General features: G+C 32.3%; 1 protein-coding gene across 4 annotated transcripts in view; it reads right to left on the reverse strand.

The window, feature by feature from the left end:
* Positions 1–4,366: 4,366 nt before the first annotated feature.
* LOC141497715 (lipoxygenase homology domain-containing protein 1-like) overlaps positions 4,367–19,304 on the reverse strand; it is a 710,463-nt gene continuing 695,525 nt past the window's right edge. For all 4 annotated transcript variants that reach the window (XM_074200482.1, XM_074200484.1, XM_074200481.1 and 1 more), the window contains 2 exons: positions 10,223–10,298; positions 4,367–4,469 (listed from right to left, as the gene is read on the reverse strand). In XM_074200482.1, coding sequence (XP_074056583.1) covers positions 4,415–4,469; positions 10,223–10,298 — 131 coding nt within the window. In that variant the 3' untranslated portion in view covers positions 4,367–4,414. The remainder of the gene's footprint in view (positions 4,470–10,222; positions 10,299–19,304) is intronic.

A 19,304-nucleotide genomic window follows, 5' to 3' on the forward strand; every position in this document is an offset into this window, starting at 1 on the left:
TTAAATTTTTTGTGGGGGGGAGTTTGGGAGAGCCAAGCTATTTCAGGCTTTTTTCCCATCATCTTCCCAGAATCATCTTTAGCAGAGAAACTTATAAATTTCCTCCCAGTTTCTTGCTTTATTTTTAAAGTTGACTATATTGGTTTTGTTTGTACAAAACATCTTTAATGGCATATAATAAAAATTATCTTTTTCAACTCCCATTATCCTCTCTATATCTTCTTTATATAACTCCTCTCTTATCTTTAGATAGTATGATAGGTATTCATTAAGATGTTTCTTTTATTTGCTTATACTATCAGCATTTATGTCTTAATCATTACATTTTTACCTTATTTTGATAAGTGAGTTATTTTTCCAAAAGCTTATATATTTGGGTTTACCAGCTATATATTATTATGGTAATTTGATACTGCATATCTACTCTATTTGACTGATACACCACAATGCTTCTAATTCAATACCAGAATGTTTTGATTAGTGCTTTGTAGTATAGTTTCATATCTGGTACTGTTAGGCTACCTTCCTTCAATTTTTTTTCTTTCTTTCCTTTATAATTCTTCATCATTCATTCAGGTGAATTGTTACTGTTTCCTAGCTTTGTAATATATTTCTTTCATAATTGAATTGATATGACACTGAATAAGTAAATATATATAAGCAGAATTACTTTCCAGTCTTTTTAGTAAGAACAAGTGCAATAATTAGTTAAAAAATTTCAAATATTTAAATAATCATATGATTTATGTTGTTTTTGTTATTGATTTAGTCAATTATGCTTATAGTTTTCCTAATATTGAACCAGTCATGCATTCCTAGAATAATCCTACCTGGTAATAATGTATCATTTTTGTGATGTATTATGGCAATCTTTTTATTATTTAAAAATTTTTGCATTTATAATCAATAGGAAAATTGTATTTATAATCATTAAGAAAATAAATAAATTATTTGAACTGTATATATATATATATATATATATATATTTCTGCTTCAAATGTGTTTCTTGCAAACAGCTTATTGTTGATTTTCTAATCCATTCTACTGTTTCTGTTTAATGATTGAATTCATCCCATTCACATTCATAGTTATGATTGGTTACTCCAGTCTAAATTTTTCTGTTTATTCTTCTCTCTCTCTCTTCCTTTCTTTCTTTCCCCACTTACCCTCCTCAAAAGTCTGCTTCTAATCATTACTTCTCTTAATCTGTCTTTCCTCCTATCACCCTCCCTTTTTCTTAGCCTCTTCTTATCCTTCCTATTTGGCGAAGTTGAATTTTTATACTAAATTGAGGGTGAGTATGTATATATTCTTCCTTATTTGAACTGAGAGAGGTTTAAGTGTTGCCCATCTGCCTCTCTCCCATTTCCCCAGCACTGTAAAAATTCTACCTTGTACACCTCATTTATGTGGGATAAATTTCTTCATTCATTTTCTTTCCCCTTGTGCCAAGTGCATACCTCTTTCTTAACATTCCATTTTTCCTTTAAGATTAACCCAGCATAATAGATTCACACAACTCTGAATAGACTCTTTTTGACTGCCCTAATGATGATAAAGTTCTTGGAAGTTATATGTATCACTTTCCCATTTAGGAATGTAAACAGTTTAATTTTATTAAGCTACTCATGATAGTTCACCCATGTTTATATATCTATTTTTTGCTTCTCTTGAGTCTTGCATTTGAATATGAAATTTTTGGTGGTTATGCCATTTTAGAATTACATTTGATCTGTTATTTTAAATGCTGGGGAATGCTGGGGATATTCAACTAGAATGCTCTTTACTTTGCAATCTTGACTTACAATGATAGAGTCCCATAGTTTTGAAAACAAATTCATGGAGGTGGGAGAAGAGTAGAAATAAGATGGATTTATGGGTTTTTCTTGCCAAACAATTTATTTGTACAAACAAATCTTCGGGTTTTTTGAATTCTGGTAGTTTTTTTGACTGCTTATTTTTTCATTTTTTGCCACTTATTTCCTATTATGGTGAAAAACAAATCTGATAGCCTACAACAAGAAAGGATGTTCTCAGGGTATTTCTAACTTGATTGAGAATAGGAAAAATTTTGCCGGAAAGTCAAGCTTTGTTAGATTTCTTTTTTTTTGAGTTCCTCATGTACAAAATATTGACAATTTCAAGTTAAATATGATATGATCTTGATCAAAGTGTTCAATTTTAAAAATATTTTATTTTTTCAAATTATGTATAAAAATAATTTTCAATTAATTTCCTTTTTTAAAATTTTGTGTTCCAATTTTTCTCTTCCTCATTTACAAGGCAAGCAATTTGATTAATGTTATACATGTGCAATACATATTTCTATATTAGTCGTGTGATAAACAGATTCCTGCTCCCCAAAGAACCCAAGAATAAAGAAAGTTTTAAAAGTATGCTTTGATCTGCAGTCAGACTACATCAGTTCTTTCTCTGGAGGTAGATAACATCTTTCATCACAGGTCCTTCAGAATTGTCTTCTCAAGATATTTATAATCTAATTAATGTTCACAAAATAAGTAATATACTAATAATAAAGGGGAAATGTAATAAACAAAAAATAAAATCACAGAAGCCAGGATAAGTGGTGTTACTTAAAGAATGATTGGAACCAGATTTTCAGTGGCCCTGAAGGACATAAAAATTATGCATTTTAGTTAGTAAACACTAATGAACTACTGAAGGTGTTTCATTATTAATGATCAGGGATATATGTGAAAATTCACTCAATCCTAAGGATGGATAGGAAAAGGAGGGGACTGAAATTCAGGTAGAACAGAAAATTATTTTTATATCATCACAGTATCAATAGGGGTATTGAACTAGGATAGGTATAGTCTAAATGAATAGAGGGGATATATATGAGAGATATTGTCAAGGTAAAATTAGATTTGTCTATTGATTATACATGGTAGTTAATAGGAGGAAGCTTGTGGCAAAGTGGACAGAACATTAGGCATGGAGTCAGGAAGACCTGAGTTCATATCTAGCCTGAGATACTTATTAGCTGTGTGACCAAGTCACTTAACCTGTTTGACTCAGTTTCCTCAATTATAAAATGGGAATAATAATAGCAACTTTTTGATAATTTGTTGTAAGGATCAAATGAGATCCTATTTTTCAAAAGTACATTGGCACTTTAGGGGCCACTATGTTGCATAGTGGTTAGAGCAAAGGTCTAGAGTCAGAAGGACCTGAGTTCATATCCGACCTCAGACACCTAATACCTTCTTTATCTGTGTGAGTTTGGGCAAGTTCCTTAACCCAATTGCCTAGCCAAAAAATAAAAAGTACTTAACACAGTTCCTATCACATCACAGGCACCATATTAATGCATATTTCCTCTTAACAGAAAGATAAGAGACAATAATTACCAGAAGGTTATAAGCCTAGATGACTAGAAAGTTAGGAAGAAAACAATATGATAATGAACAGAGGATTGGATGACCTGAACTTAATTATGGTTCTTGGTAATAATAATGTATATTAGGAAGCAACATGGTACACTGGATTAATAGTTAGAAATTCTAAGATCTAGGCCAGATCATTTATTTACTCTATCATTTAACTTCTGAGAGCACCAATTCCCACACCTATGTTACTGGTAAATACTGATTGATCTGCAATGGTCCCTTACAGCTCTAAAGATTCATGCCTCTAAGCAGAGCATTAGAGATGAAGGGAAAAAGCCTGCTGGGAGCACTAGGGAACTGGAATTTAATGGAGTTTAATACTTTTCTCTTTTGTTTTGCTAACACAGAGGCAACAGTATTAGCTTGAAGTTGGGAAGACTTGAGTTCAAATCTAGCCTCAGATATTTACTAGCTATATGAACTTAGGGAAGTCACAGTCTGTTTTGTCAACTTTGAGATGGTATATATGAGACATTTTGCAAAAGTTAAAGCATTTTATACTGATTGATTTTATTGTTATTATCTGTGCCTTGCAATGAATGGATTTAGAGCAAACTTTTTAGAAGGACAGATATGTCACAGTATGTTTGTTTTCACCAATTTATTTTGCTAAAGACTATGAGTACAATCAGTACTTAATAGAAAAAAAATATATCTTGGGAAGGGTTAACTGACTGATCTGCTTGAATGTATTTGCCATACATGGACAGAGTTACTGTTATGTTTTAAGTCTGTTTATTTACAGATTGTTCCAGTCCAACTCAACTATTTAACATTTCCCATAGAAAGAATTACACATTCAACAAACATTAAATACTATTGTGATATTAAATCCTAGCTGTTTTTATTTTGACATTCATCTATAATATAGAGCCCTTGTAAAATATATATATATATATATATATATATATATATATATATATATGTATGTATATGAAAATTCTGATGGGAATTTTAAGAAAAGAAACATATTTAAGATAAATGCAGAAAAAAAAACAGATTCATGGGTAGAGTTTTACAGCAGTGAGTCCATCATGCTCATCTTCAGTAAGCCACCTGGATTTGGAGAAAAAGAAAACAAAAATGAGATTGGCCCAATAAATATGTACCTCAAATGGATTTAGTAGTCAACATATAAATTGTTTAGAACTCAATTCTCACATTGTCTATAATGTTCAATAGTACAAGATTGACAATAAATTATTTTAATTGTAATAATTCAGATTGTTGGTTACATTGTAGTAGTTGTAGCAGCAACTGCAGCAGCATTTTTTTTTTAACAATAATAAACAATAGGAACAGCTAGGTGGCGCAGTGCAGATGGAGTACCAGCCCTGGAGTCAGGAGGACCTGAGTGCAAATTTGACCTTAGTTCAAGTCTGATCTGCCCACATCTTGATAATAACCTAGCTGTGTGACTTTGGACAAATCACTTTAACCCCATTGCCTTGCCAAAAAAAAAAAAAAAACAAGACAACAAAAAACCCAAATAATAAACAATAGCTATTTTCTAAGTAAGTAGCAAGGGACACAAGAGAGTAAATTTTGGACTTTATATTCCTAAAACTATCTTTTAATCTATTTGCTTGTTTCAGATTAATGGAAGAAATAAGGTTTGGGCTCTTGCAAGAGTTGTTGCCTTTCTACCAACTCCATCCTACTCTAGCTGAAGTGCCCACCCTTACAACTGGTACAAAGTTTATTTCTCCCCTTTAAAAGATTCATAGCTATCAGACAAACCAGATTTAGAGCATATGGCAGGAAAAGACTAAGGAAAAATTGAGGGAGATACTTGGGGTCATATAGTTCCCAGTGAGAGTAAAAGTGTTAATAAGGCACTTAACACCTATACTTTAGCATCTATAAACAATCCTGAACCAAGAGGGACACAAAGAAGCAGTAAAGAATGACATAGGATCACTTAAAAGTAGAGAAAGTTAATAAACCAAATTGAGAGAAGAAGTTGTGAGTTAAGTTGTAACAAGATACAAGAAGTTTTGAGTTTTCTCAGTTTCACATATCTCTCCCTTTTCAGTCTATTAATTGAAGTATTCATACCACATTTCTTATCCTCTTTATCTTCTCTTTAAATAGATTCTTTTGTTTGTAATAAACATCTTCAAAATGACTTATGCAAACCTCCATCTTCTGGATGACACAACTGAGAATGCTTTTTCCAGAAATGCATTGCAGTGTAATAGAAGATCAAAAGATGCACCCAAGAATTTTCTTATTCATTACTTTCTCAGAATCATTGAATCTCAAAGTTGGAAAGGACTTCAGAGGCCAGCAAGACCAACCTATGCCTGAATGTAAATCCCCTCTTTGACATGCAATGGGTAGTCTTTCTGCTTTCTCTTGTAGACCTTTGGTGAAATATATGATGTTAACCCAAAGCAAACTTTTCCAATTTTGGAATAGTTGTGCTTCCTAGGAAGATTTTGGCTGACATCAAGACTCTACAACTTCTACACTTCATCTTTTAATTCCCTGTCTTTATAATAAGACTCAAACTTTATGTTCACTATTTGTTTACTAGTTATAAAGTTCACTTCATACCCACAAGAATGCTGAAAAAAGTTTGACCATTCTATTTTACACCTGCCTACACTCTTCCCTTTCTATTTTTATGAGACCTCTCTGAGCTCTTCTCTTACCTGTCAAACCTAACAGTGCTAAATCAAAAACTCTTCTCTTTCTCCACATTCTTGGTTATCTCATTGACTTCTTTGGATTTAATTATAATCTCTAAAATTTGCTCTAAGCTATTTCCTAAATCTCTAGTATTTCATCTTTACCTGCTTATTAGAAATTCCACATTAGATGTAATGTTGCTATCACAAACATATTATACCCAAAACAGAATTAAAAAAAATTCTACAAGTCAATTTTCTTTGTTTTCTCATTTTTTTCTAATACATCACTAGCCTTCCCCTCACAATGGTAAGTTATCTTCCACTCCTCACTGTCACTTAAATTCTGTGTTTTCTAATATCATCTTTTATACATCTACAATATCTCTCTTCAGTCCCTTATTTTCTTCTTATATAGCTACTACTCCATGTCAAACCATTACTAGTCTTTGCTCAGAAGTTCTGAAATAGCCTTGTGAGTTATCTAAATTCATCTCCTCTCCAATCCATCTTTTAAACAGCTGCTAATGACACCTTATTAAAGAAAACTTTGACCATTGTACTCTCCCTACAACTCACATGGTTTCCTATTGTTTTGGTAATCAACTAAAAACTTCTTTGTCAAAATTTGAGACTCCTTCATAACCTATCATTTTCAACATATCTATCTATCTATCTATCTATATCTATATCTATATCTATATCTATATCTATATCTATATATATATATATATATATGAACTCTCCTTCCTATACTCTGCAACCCAGCCAGACTGATTTTTTTCCTTTCTTCTGCTTCCCATCTGTGTGACTTTACAATCCTTGTTCTGTAATACTTTTCCTCCTGATCTATGCTTTAAGCCCCTTTTTCCCCTTCAAAACACAAAGGTCCCATTCAACATAAGGTCCTATGGCTACTATTGTACTCCATTACCTTTATTTGTTGACTTATCTTTTGAATAGACATGTATATGTAGTCTTTATCACACCCCACACCCCTGGCCCAATGGAATGTTTTAGTTTCATCATTGCATAATTCTTGGCACATTACAGACACTTAAACACATGCTTTCTAAAGACAAATTGTGTGATAATTATCTGCATCTTTCTGTACCACCACAGAATAGCAAGGACATTTGCTATTTTTCCGCTTCTTTTTCATACCTCTCTGTGATCAAAGAATTCAAGGCAAGTATTTATTATTTCATTGGTATCAGGGATTCTCAACAAGGAGGCTCCCTTTATCAAGGTAGATCACTACATCTTTTGCAACTTATGGCCTTGGCAAACTGCCTGCTAGTGGTGTATTAGAAAGAAATTATATAACAGAGAAAATTGACTCATAGGAACTTTTTTAAAAATTCTGTTTTAGATATATGTTTGAGATAGCTACAGAACATCTGTATGTATCAGCAGGGATTTGAACTCAGTCTTCTTTATTCTAAAACTTACCTTCAGTTCACTAGGCCATGCTGCCTCTCTATCTATCAATTAAAGCATCTAAATTTTACTGCATTGAAATAGATCCTTAGGGGAGGCTAGGTGGCACAGTGGATAGATCACTGGCCTTGGAGTCAGGAGTACCTGGGTTCAAATCCAACCTCAGACACTTAATAATGACCTAGCTGTGTGGCCTTGGGCAAGTCACTTAACCCCATTGCCTTGAAAAATCTAAAAAAAAAAAGAAAGGAAAAAAAAAGAAATAGGTCTTTAAGGCCCAAGGAAGAGATGCTTTTTACAAATTATTAACATATAATGCTTCCAGCTGTAAATAAAAAAGGATCTCGTTAGTATACTCAATTTACTCAAATCGGCTACATACACATTGGGGCAATTTCCTTTTTCACAGGGCTTCAGGGGATGGTTGGGTGATTCTAAGCTTCTGGAAGGCAGTCCTTAGATGACTCCTTTGTATCTTTAGATCTCAGGATCTAGCATACCACCCACATATTGGAGGTGATCATAAAAATTGGGTTGATTTTAACTGAACTGTGTAAAAAAGGCTATTTTGTACGGTATTTCATGAAATATATATGTGTGTGTATAAACATATATGTGTACTTTAAAATAATATATTAAACAATATATAATATTTAATTTAAACAATATTTCAGATATATTAAATGCAATAAAACTAAGTTAAATAAAATTCATTTTTTCAAAACATTAAGTTTTGAATTTTCACTTATTTCCCCACCTCCTTCATTTTGCCCTACTCACATTTTTCTCCTTTGTTTTCCTTCCTTTCTTTTTACTCATCTCCATATTTTAGAAAATAGGTTAGCACTTATCACCTCCTTAGGTAATCCTTGGCAAAGACATTAAAATCTTGGTGGACTAATGAGAACTCTCAATATCTCCTCAGGTCACTGCTTATTAGCTCCATGGTTATTAAGGTCCTGCTTTATCCTGAGCAAGGGATTTCCAGATATGATTTCATATGAGTTCTCAAGTCACTAATGAGCAGGCTTGGTTGGAAGCCAATACCTTCTCAGAAGAACCACCTTACTTTGTTTGTGGAGCAGAGAGCATGACAAAAGGCTTTAGTCAAAATTCCTTCTCCCTCTTTGAGTGGGCACAGTACTCTCTTTCTGATAGTCAAACCATATGCACTCTTGGTGGTGGTGGTAGAAAGAAATGAGTAGGAAATGTAGGAAGTCATTTTCTCTGAGAGGCATCAACAATGAGGAGAAAAGATGAGAAAAATGAGTTGGTTCCTCTGGGCTCCAGAAAATCTTGGATAGCTGCCTCTTTTGCCTTTTAAAATAAATAGTTTTCTCATTTGACTATTTATACCCTGAAATAAAAAAACTCCTGTAGTCTAGATTATAAGAAGGCTTAAAAAACCTCAAGCTATAGAGATGTCAGTATTGTAATACAGAGCACAAGCCAAACATACTCACCTATGGACATATGTCTATACATGTATATGTGTAGACATGCATATTGATATATAGATATATTATTGCTATATATATCATATATATGTATATCATCATCTTTGTACACATAAATATATGTATGTGCATGTATATGTGTGAATATAGGATTGGTTAATGAAGGTCAAGTCTTTGGGGATATAGACAATGTGGTCCATATGCTTCATGGCCATTTGGAGGCATAGTGAGTTTGCTTCAGAAATTAGAGATGTAGACAGCCCTTCTGTAACAAAGACCTCAGTTCCAAGCCAGAACTGAGCATCTATATTTAAAAAAAAAAAACACTCAAAAAACTTAAGTAAAGAAAAACCCTTTTTCCATGTTGCTCTCACATGAGGAAGAAGCAACACTTCAAAGCCTTCAGGTGGGGAATAGAGTGGTAGTATTGACTGAATCAGGTATGTTGTAGCTAGTTTTCTATTCTCTTTATTCAGTTGTCATGAGCCCATTAATGCAGGGTGCTGCCTCTATTTCAATCTCTTTTCCATGTACTCTTTCCTGATCCCAGGTGAATGAGTATCCAAGACAGAAACAGAACAAATTATGCAACACTGTAAGCTTCAAAAGATTTGAGGAAACTAGAATTAGCCACTGGAGTCCAAACAAGTCTTCCAGAAATCTTTGTAGTAAAGTCTAGTAAAAAGTCAACCATGAGGAGAAAAATACTTGACCTCACCCAGCAATGAACTGATAGCCTGATAGCCAAAATTAAGACCAACACCACATTTCCAAAGAAAGGAAATGTCTCATCTATATACCAGTCATATCCATAAGTGAATTGGGAGCAAATAGGTGGCAGTTATTACTTGAAGTATTGGGTTATTCTCCCTACACACTAAAATAGTGGAGTATAGCAAGCTCCAGTTTTCTGATGAAGCTGTGCTTTCTCAGTAAATATTATTTTGAAAAGGCTAATTAATATTAATTAGTTGTTGATGATATTGGGAAGATAGTAAATGCTGACTGAAATTAGCAAGCTAAAATTCAAGACTAAAAAACAGGGGCTTTCTTAAAAAAAGCCCCAAACTCTCAGAATTCCAGGAATAGTAGTTATTTTTGTTCTGAAGTCACCTGCCAAAAAGGTGAGACGTGAGACACTTCAACGGCTATGTATTAAATATATTTGAATATGAACATATGTATGTATTATAGATGACATATTCTGGTTATTAATCCATACATAATGAGAACATAATAATATTCCTAAACGCATATACAAACAAAGAAACATACATACCGATTACATTGGAAGTAGTATTTTTCCTTTGTAGACAGATCTATGATTTTCACTTTTTCTAGAAACCAACCATTGGCTATGGGGGAAAAAAATCTCAAATGAGAAAGTAGCTTAATATATTTCATATCTCCTGTAGATACAAATGCCCCTCCCCTTTAAACTGTTGTTGCTGAAAAGTTTAATTCATGATTTACTATTGTCAATCTTCACAATATCAAGTCCAATAACACTGAAGCGAAGAGTCTCAAATCCTTTTCAAAAGCATTTTTCTTATCATGGGGCCAATTCTTAAAACAAATATAAAAAGTTGAGTTTGTATTCAATTTTAAGGCATTTTGAACATACTCTATGGTGTGAATTACATCAAATGAAGAATATGAAACAATACAGGGCACATTATGAAAATGTGATATTGTTTCTTTTTAGCAGGTGAAATTCTATTTAAGAAAGCAGTTTGTTGCTAAAATCTGCATCTTTCTTCTCTGCTAAAGCAAGAGAGGCTCAGGAATCATAATGAAGACTATTTTTCTCAAAGCCAAGAAAGTTTCAATTAGTAAACTCCTAAAGAACGATCAAACTTCTAAGATAGTATGTTGCATTGATTCATTTATTTTATTACAAATTTCAATAAGCTGAGAATGTTTCTCAAAATCCATGAAAATTTATATCTTTTTTTAATCAAAAGAAGAAGATATTTGTTCTAATTTCAGATTTTGGAAATTTAGACCTTATTGAATTATTGATTTGAAATTTATATTTCAATTTAAGTAATATTGCAGAAAGACTACATTCTGAACACTTATAGTCAAAGTTTGGTTATATTGGAGACATCTTGTAGAACCTTACATAAAAATTTAATTCCTCTAAACTTTGGTTTCATCATCTGTAAAATGAGGGTTTAGATTTGCTGACTTTTTAGAATCCTTTCTACCTTTAACATTTTATTATGCTAAATTCTTGAAGTTTTTCTGAATAAAAGTGAATGAAATTCCCTTTTTAAATAAAATCAACTTTAAACACATTTCTGTATTTCAGTAAATCTGCATTTTTCCCTTTGAAAAATAAGCAAATTAAGCAAATAATCACGAGAGTCTACTTGATAGAAGAGAAATCCTATTTGCATTATTAAATCCAAATTTTGAAATTTAAGGGAAATTTTTTTCCATCACTCAAAGACATATCAACATACTTTTTAATTGAATTTTGTCCCATATTAAGAAAGATCAAAGTTAAATGCATAAGTTTATTCAGGGAACTTTCACTGATATTTCAGTGGAGTTTCTAGGTAGTTCTCTTCACAAACATGTCATACTGAGTTACATTTTAATTTTTATTTTCAGGAGGGGCATTTCAATTTTTACAATTGATTTTTGTTGTTGCTATTTCTATATCCTTAGTTTCAGCATCGTACCTGATATATATATATATATATATATATATATATATATATATATATATATATATATATATATAAACTATTTAGTAAATGCTTCTTGAATAATCTTGTTCTTTTCATCCTTTTCAATGAAGATTGGATAGACAAATTCTTGGGCAGACATGAAAATTAAAGTGACTTTGAGGTTCTTCCTGGATCTCATCAGCTTGATAAAAGAGGAAAATGACAAACATTGGCTAAACATCCCTCTAAGAAATCAGGAAGACTGTGCATGCACTGTTGGTGGAGCTGTGAACTGTTCTATCAATTCCACAAAACAAATTTAGAACTATGACTAAAAAGTTATTATGTGTATCCTTTGACCCAGCTATATTACTACTACTACCACCACCACCACCACCACCACCACCACCACTACTATGCTATAATCTAAAGAGTTTTTTTAAGACATAAGAACTTATGTATATAAACATGTTTTTAACAACTACTTTCATATTATCAAAAAATTGGAAGCTATGACTCAAGAAATAGTGGCTTATGAATGTAATGGAATACCACTGTTCCAAAATAAGCAATTAAAGGGGCAGTGTTCAGAGGAAAGTAAAAGATATTTATAAAATAATAGAAAATGAAGTGAATAGAACCAGGAAACTAATACATACAAATGCAACAATATTGTGGAGAAAAACAACTTTGATAAACTTTAGATCTCAAATCTCAAAGACATGGTAAACCTAAGTCCAGAGGACTAGGATGAAATAGATGGCTAATCTCTTCCAGAAAAGTAAAGAAGCAAAAAATGAAGAAATATATTTTTAGGATATAGTCAATGTGGAAATTTAAGGCTTTTTGGTATGACATAGTGTATGATTAGGATTTTAATTTTGTTGGTGGTGGTGGTGTCATTGTTCAGTGGGTGAAAAGGTTAATAGCAGGAATAAGTTGCATATATATTAAAATAAATATTTTAAAAGTTTAAAAAATTTCCCTGGGAATAGCTGATATTCTGCTACTATATGTTTTGTTGCTGTTATTGCTGTTGCTGTTGCTGTTCTACAAGCTGTTGCACAGTTGAATATAATAACTGCTTTATGTAATTCTAAAAAGAATAGGATGTAACCTTTTTTTAGGCTCATTGAAAATAGCAGAAGTGTAGGCAAAGTAATTTGGAAATATCTTCAATAGCTCTTTCAGATAATTTTTTGCTGAGATGGAAGGATACCTGTCCTTAGAGTTATACTCTGAAATCTCAACCTTTCCCCTGTAGTAATTACATGGGAATGACCACCTCATACTGCTGTCAACAGTCATTGAGTTGTATTTAAACTTTCTGTTTAATACCAGTTGAGAAAGTATTCATCTATAATGATTATAGACAAGAGTTCTTAATTTTAGATCTATGAACTTTAAAAAATAACTATTTTAATTTAATTAATGTTTATAATAATCCCATGTATTTTTACTTTATGATTTAAAAATACTTTAAAGATCTAGTCTGAGAAGATTCACATGGATTCACCAAACTGCCAAAGAAGTCTCTGACTCCCCCAAAGATAAGAATTCCTACTTAGAATTTGCTAGCTATTGACTTATTATATTTTCATTTAATTGGTCCATTAGTTGGATTCATGCTATCAAAGTAGACAGATTTTTGGAATTCCATTCTAAGTATATTATTTCAACATCATTTGAGACACTAGTTCTTTCTGAAGTTTTTATATATTAATATTTTCAGAGTTTTAAAATCTGCAACCTTTCCTTCTTTGGTCTTCAATAATACCTCAATTTTATCTCAATTCTTTTAATCTTCTCAATATGAAATTATTTTCTATGGATTCAGTACATCGGCTGGCAACACATTGTTGTGTAACTTGGAGTTGGCAGCATCTCATTAGCTTACCTAAAATTGGAAAGATGTGATCTGCTTCTAATTTTATTATTAAAAGTACTGGACAATAATTAAAAAAAAACCCAACTCATTTCTTCCCCCAATCATGAGCACTAAAGATATGACCACTTCAGTGGATAGTGCAGTCTACATTAAAGTATTTCAATGCAATAAGGATATTAGTATCTATAATTAGTTCTGGGATATCTTGCTTTCTTTTGGCACCAAAAAAAGGAAGGAGTGCCACTTTACTATCTTTCCAAAAGTTTTGCCTCTTCATCTATTTTTTTCATCTTGTAAGTAGTTTCACCACATTATCAATTTCACCTTTGCCATAGTTCTCACCCCATGTGCAGACCCTCACTTTCTCTCTCATTGACTAATTTTGTTTTTAATATATTTATTTTATTTTTTCCAATTACATACAAAAGATATGTATTTATATTTTTGTAAGCTTTTGCGTTCCACATTGTCTACTTCCCTTCCTTCCTTTTCCCTGCCCATGACAGTATTCATGTATAATCGTGCTTAACATATTTCCATATTAGTCATGTTATGAAAGAAGAATCAGAACTAAAGGGAAATGAAAAAAACAAAACATGTCACTACAGCTTGATACTAATTGATCTGCCTGCCTCAAGTCTCTGGATTCTAGTTCATTCTCTACTCAGTTGCCAATGACCTTTAAGTTTAGGGTTGATAATTTCACACACACACACACACACACACACACACACACACACACAAACAAGCAGAGAAATTCTCTTTCTGACTGTTTCACACACGTGTTCTTTGTCTCCCTCGCTCACATACACACATCCTCTGTCTTTTACATACATTCTTTCTCTCTATTTCCATTTTTTCTGATTCTCTGTCTCATATACATTCTCTGTCTTATGTCTTTTACATACACACATTCTCTCCCACACACATTCTTACTCTGTCTCTTTTTGTCTCTCACACTCATTCTTTCTCTGTCTGTTTTTCTATTTCTGTCTCTCTCATTCACACACATATACTCTCTCTCCCACTCCTCCCCTCCCCCTCTTCCTCCACCTCTCCCTCTCCCCCTCTCTCCTTCTCCCACTCTCTCTCTCCCTCTCTCTCCCCCCTTCCTCCTTCTCTCTGTCTTGGTCTGTCTTTTTCTCTGTCTTTCTGTCTCCCTACCACCACCACCACACACACAAAGCTGTTCGTTTCTATTACCTCTAGGACAATATAAAATTTTCTGATGTTCAAGGATCTTCACAACCTGGTTCTACTACCCCTATCTTACCAATCTTTTTATAATTTACAGCCCTTTTCCTTCCATTTGCTCTATATTCTATTTGCCATTAGCCTTCTTTCTGCTCTGCCCTCAGTATACTCTATTTCCTTACTCTAGGTATATTAACTGGCTATCTCCTAGGCCTGGAATGTTTTTCTTCTTCTTTATCTTTTTCTACTGACCTTCTAGTCCCAGAAAAAATCAACCATTTACAAGAAGATTTTCCTCATCTCCCTTAATGCAAGTGCCTTCTATTTATCCTTTATAAACCTTGATTGTACACAACTGCTTATTTTTTACTTCCCCCCCCTTAAAGTTTGATGTCCTCGATGGCAGGGACTAATCATTTCCCCCTCTTTTTTCTCATATTTCTAGCACCTGTATAGCTCCTGGCCCACAGTAGTTAATATTTACTAATTGTCTGACTAAACTAGTAGTGATACTATCATCATCACTGTTGTTGTCATCTATTTTTTAAGTTTTTTGGTGGAGTTCTAATAGAAATTATTCAAATGCAAATCATTATTTAGCTACTATTTTTATATTTATTCCCTATGAACTACTTCAGAGGTATTTAATCACTTTTTACAATGCAACAAAATTATTAGCATATAACGTCACCTTCTACAGACACATTAAAAATATCCTTGGTAAAGCTCAAGTAGCAGAAATCCTGAACTTGATAAATTCAAGAAACAATAAATTAGAAAGAACCTAAGAAAGTGAATAGAATATTAGAAAAGTCAGATATAACAGATCTTTGGAGAAAACTGAAAGGGGGCAGAACGGAACATACCTTTTTTGTCATGGCACCTATGCAAAAATGAACCATGAATTAGGTAGGGCATATATCTCTCAAAATCAAATTTAAGAAGGTAAAAATATTAAATGTATTATTTTTATATCATATTCAACAAAGGGGAGTAGAAAGATACATTAAAATTAATTAGAAGGGCAGCTAGGTGGTGCAGTGGATAGAGCACCCGCCCCGGAGTAAGGAGGATCTGAGTTCAAATGTGACTGCAGACACTTAAAAATTCTCTAGCTGTGTGACTTTCGGCAAGTCACTTAACCCCATTTCTTAAAAAAAGTTAATTAGAAACTAAATAATCTAATCCTTAAGAATAAGTGGATCAAATAACAAATCATAGAAACAATAATTTCAAAGAATGACAACAATGGGACAACATTCCAAAATTTGTGGGATGTATTATTTAGAGTAAAATTTATTTGACTAACTTCTTACATCAATAAAACAGAGAAAACATTCAATTCATGTAACTTACAAAAAACAGAAAAAATACAAATTAAAAAATTCTCAATTTAGCACCAAATTGGAAATCTTGAAAAAATCAAAACTGAGATTAATAAAATTGAATTTAAAACCCAAATTATTGAGCTAATACATAAAACTGTGAATTGCTTTTATGAAATAAAAACATTGATATATAAACCATTGTTAATTTATTTTAAGAAATAAAGAAGAAAATCAAATACCCAGTATCAAAAATTGAAAAGGATGAAATATCAACAATGGTGAAGAAATGAAAGCAATCATTAGGAAATATTTTACCCAATTATATGCCAATAAATCTGACAATTTGTGTGAAACTGATGAATATTTACAAAAAATATAAATTACCTAGAATAACAGATCAGGAAATTGAACACCTAAATAACCCCATCATAGAAAAAAATGAACAGACTATTAATGACTTCCCAAAGAAAAAGCCTGAGTCAGATGAGTTCACATGTGAATTCTACCAAACATTTAAAGTACAATTAATCCTGAAACTATATAAACTGTTTGGAAAAATAAGCTAATAAGGTGTGCTACTAAACTTCCCCCCCCTTTTAATTGACACAAATATATACTAATACCGAAATCAGAAAGAGCTAAAACAGAAAAAAAATTATAGACCAATTTCCCTAATGAATATTGATGCAAAAATATTGAAAAAAAATACTAAGAATGAGATTACAGCAATATATCAATAGGCTTATATGCCATTAACAGATCGGATTTATACCAGGCATGTAAGACTGGCTCAATATTACCAAAATTACAAAGTCAAAAGAAACCATATGATTACCCCAATAAATGCAGAAAAAGCTTTTGACAAAACACAGCACCCATTCCTATTTTTTTAAAAAATCCAAACACTAGAGAGTGGAGCAGTTAGGTGGTATAGTAAGATAGACCACTGGCCCTGGAGTCAGGAAGACCTGAGTTCAAATCCAGAGTTGAACACTTAATAATTACCTGACTGTGTGACCTTGGGCAGGTCACTTAACCACATTGTCTTACAAAAACAAACCAACAAAAACAACAAAACATTAGAAGCATGGCAATAAAGGGAACATTCCTTAAAATGATAAGCAAAATCTATCTAAAACTATTAGCAAGCATTCATGTGCAGCATGGATCAGTTAGAAGCATTCCCAATAAGATCAGGTGGGAAGCAAGGATGACCATTATCACCACCATTATTCAATAAAGCAGTATAAATGTTAGCTATAGGAATAAAAGAAGAACAAGAAATAGAAGAAATGAGAATAGCCATGAGGAAGCAAAACTATCACCATGAGGAAGCAAAACTTATCACCTTTTGCAAATGATATGTTGGTATACTTTAGAGAATCAACTAAAAACCTTCTTGAAATAATTAACTGTAGTAAAGTTGAAAAATATATAAGACAAATAGAACAAATCATCCACATTTTTTTAGATGACAAAGTCTAGCAGCAAGAAAAAGAAAGAGAAATTCATTAATAATAATTGTAAATAATATGAAATACTTGGGAGTTTACTTGCCAAGACCAATCTAGAAACAAAATACTTTTCATATAAATAAAGTCAGACTGCAAAATTATCAATTGCTCTGGGTTGGCTGAGTCCTTTTAAAAATTTCAGTGATAGCTAATTTAATTTACTTGTTCATTGCCATACCAAACTACTAAAATTATTTGATAGAGCTAGAAAAAATAACAACAAAATTCATCTGAAAGAACAAAATGTTAAGACCATCTTGGGAATCAATGAAAAAAATACAATGGACGGTGGTCTAGCAAAAGCAGATATAAAAATATATTATAAAACCATTAACATCAAAACTGATACTGGTTAAAGAAATAGAATGGAGGATCAATTGAATAGATTAAGGACACAAGACAATAGTAATAGATTATCATAGTAAATTAGTGCGTCTGTAAGAATCCAAAGACCCTAGTCTTTGACTGACAAAATCTGCTGACAAAACTAAAAACAGGGTACAAACTAGATGAAGACCAACATTTCCCACTGTTTAACTAGATAAAGTCAAAGTGGGCACATGATTTAAACATAAGGAATGACACTCTAAGCAAATTAGAAGAGTAAGGAATAGTTCACCTATCAGATCTATGGGGAAGGGAAGAATTCATGCCCAAACAAGTGATAGAAAACATAACAAAATATAAAATAGATAATTTTGATTATATCAAATGAAAATTTTTGCATGAACAAAAGATTAAAAGGAAAGCAGAAATCTAAAGAATACTCTTTGTAGGAAGTATCTCTGATAAAGGCAAAAATTTAAGTCAAATTTAAAAGAATACACGCCATTCCCCAATTGGTAAACAGTCAAAGGATATGAATAGGCAGTTTTCAGATGAAAAAAAAATCAAAATTTTCTATAGGTATATAAAGAAATGTCTAAATCACTTTTGATTAAAAAGATTCAAATTCAAACAATTCTAAGGTACCACCTTAGATTGAGCAATATGAAAAAAAGGAAAAATGATAAATATTGGAGAGCTTATAGAGGAAAACTGGGATATCAATACATTTTTGGTAGAGTTATGAATTGATCCAATTATTCTGAATTTGGATCTATGCCTCAAATCAGCCAAAATTATGAGTTCTCTTTGATCCAGTAATCCTAGGTCTGTATCCCAAAGAGATAATAAAAAGGGGAAAAGAACCTATAGGTACAAAAAGTAGCAACCCTTTTGGTTGTAGCAAAATATTTGAAATTAAGAGGATGCCCATCCTATGTAGTATATGAATGTAATGGAATACTATTATGTAATAAGAGAAGCCAAATTGGGTGGCTTTAAGAGAAACCTGGAAAGACATACAAATTGATACAAAGTCAAATGAGCAGACCAGGAAACCACTGCACACAGTATCAGCAATATTACATGATGATTACCTATGAATAGCTCTTCTCAGCATCAAATTGATCAAAAACAGGTACAAAGGACTCACAAAGGAAAATGCTATACATATCCAGATAAAGAACTGATGGATTCTGAATGATGATTAAGACATACTTTCTTCACTTAATTAATTCATTTTTGTGTCTTGCCCTGTTTTATTTTTCAGAATTGTGACTAATATGGAAATATACTTTACATGATAACACATGTACCATGGACAACTAGGTGGCACAATGGATTGAGTCTTGGAGTCAGGAGGACAGGAGTTTGAATCCAGCCTCAAATACTTGACTCTTACTAGTTGTGTGACCTTAGAAAAGTCACTTAATGC

The sequence above is a fragment of the Macrotis lagotis genome, chromosome X (genome assembly GCF_037893015.1).
Source record: "Macrotis lagotis isolate mMagLag1 chromosome X, bilby.v1.9.chrom.fasta, whole genome shotgun sequence".
Taxonomy (NCBI): domain Eukaryota; kingdom Metazoa; phylum Chordata; class Mammalia; order Peramelemorphia; family Peramelidae; genus Macrotis; species Macrotis lagotis.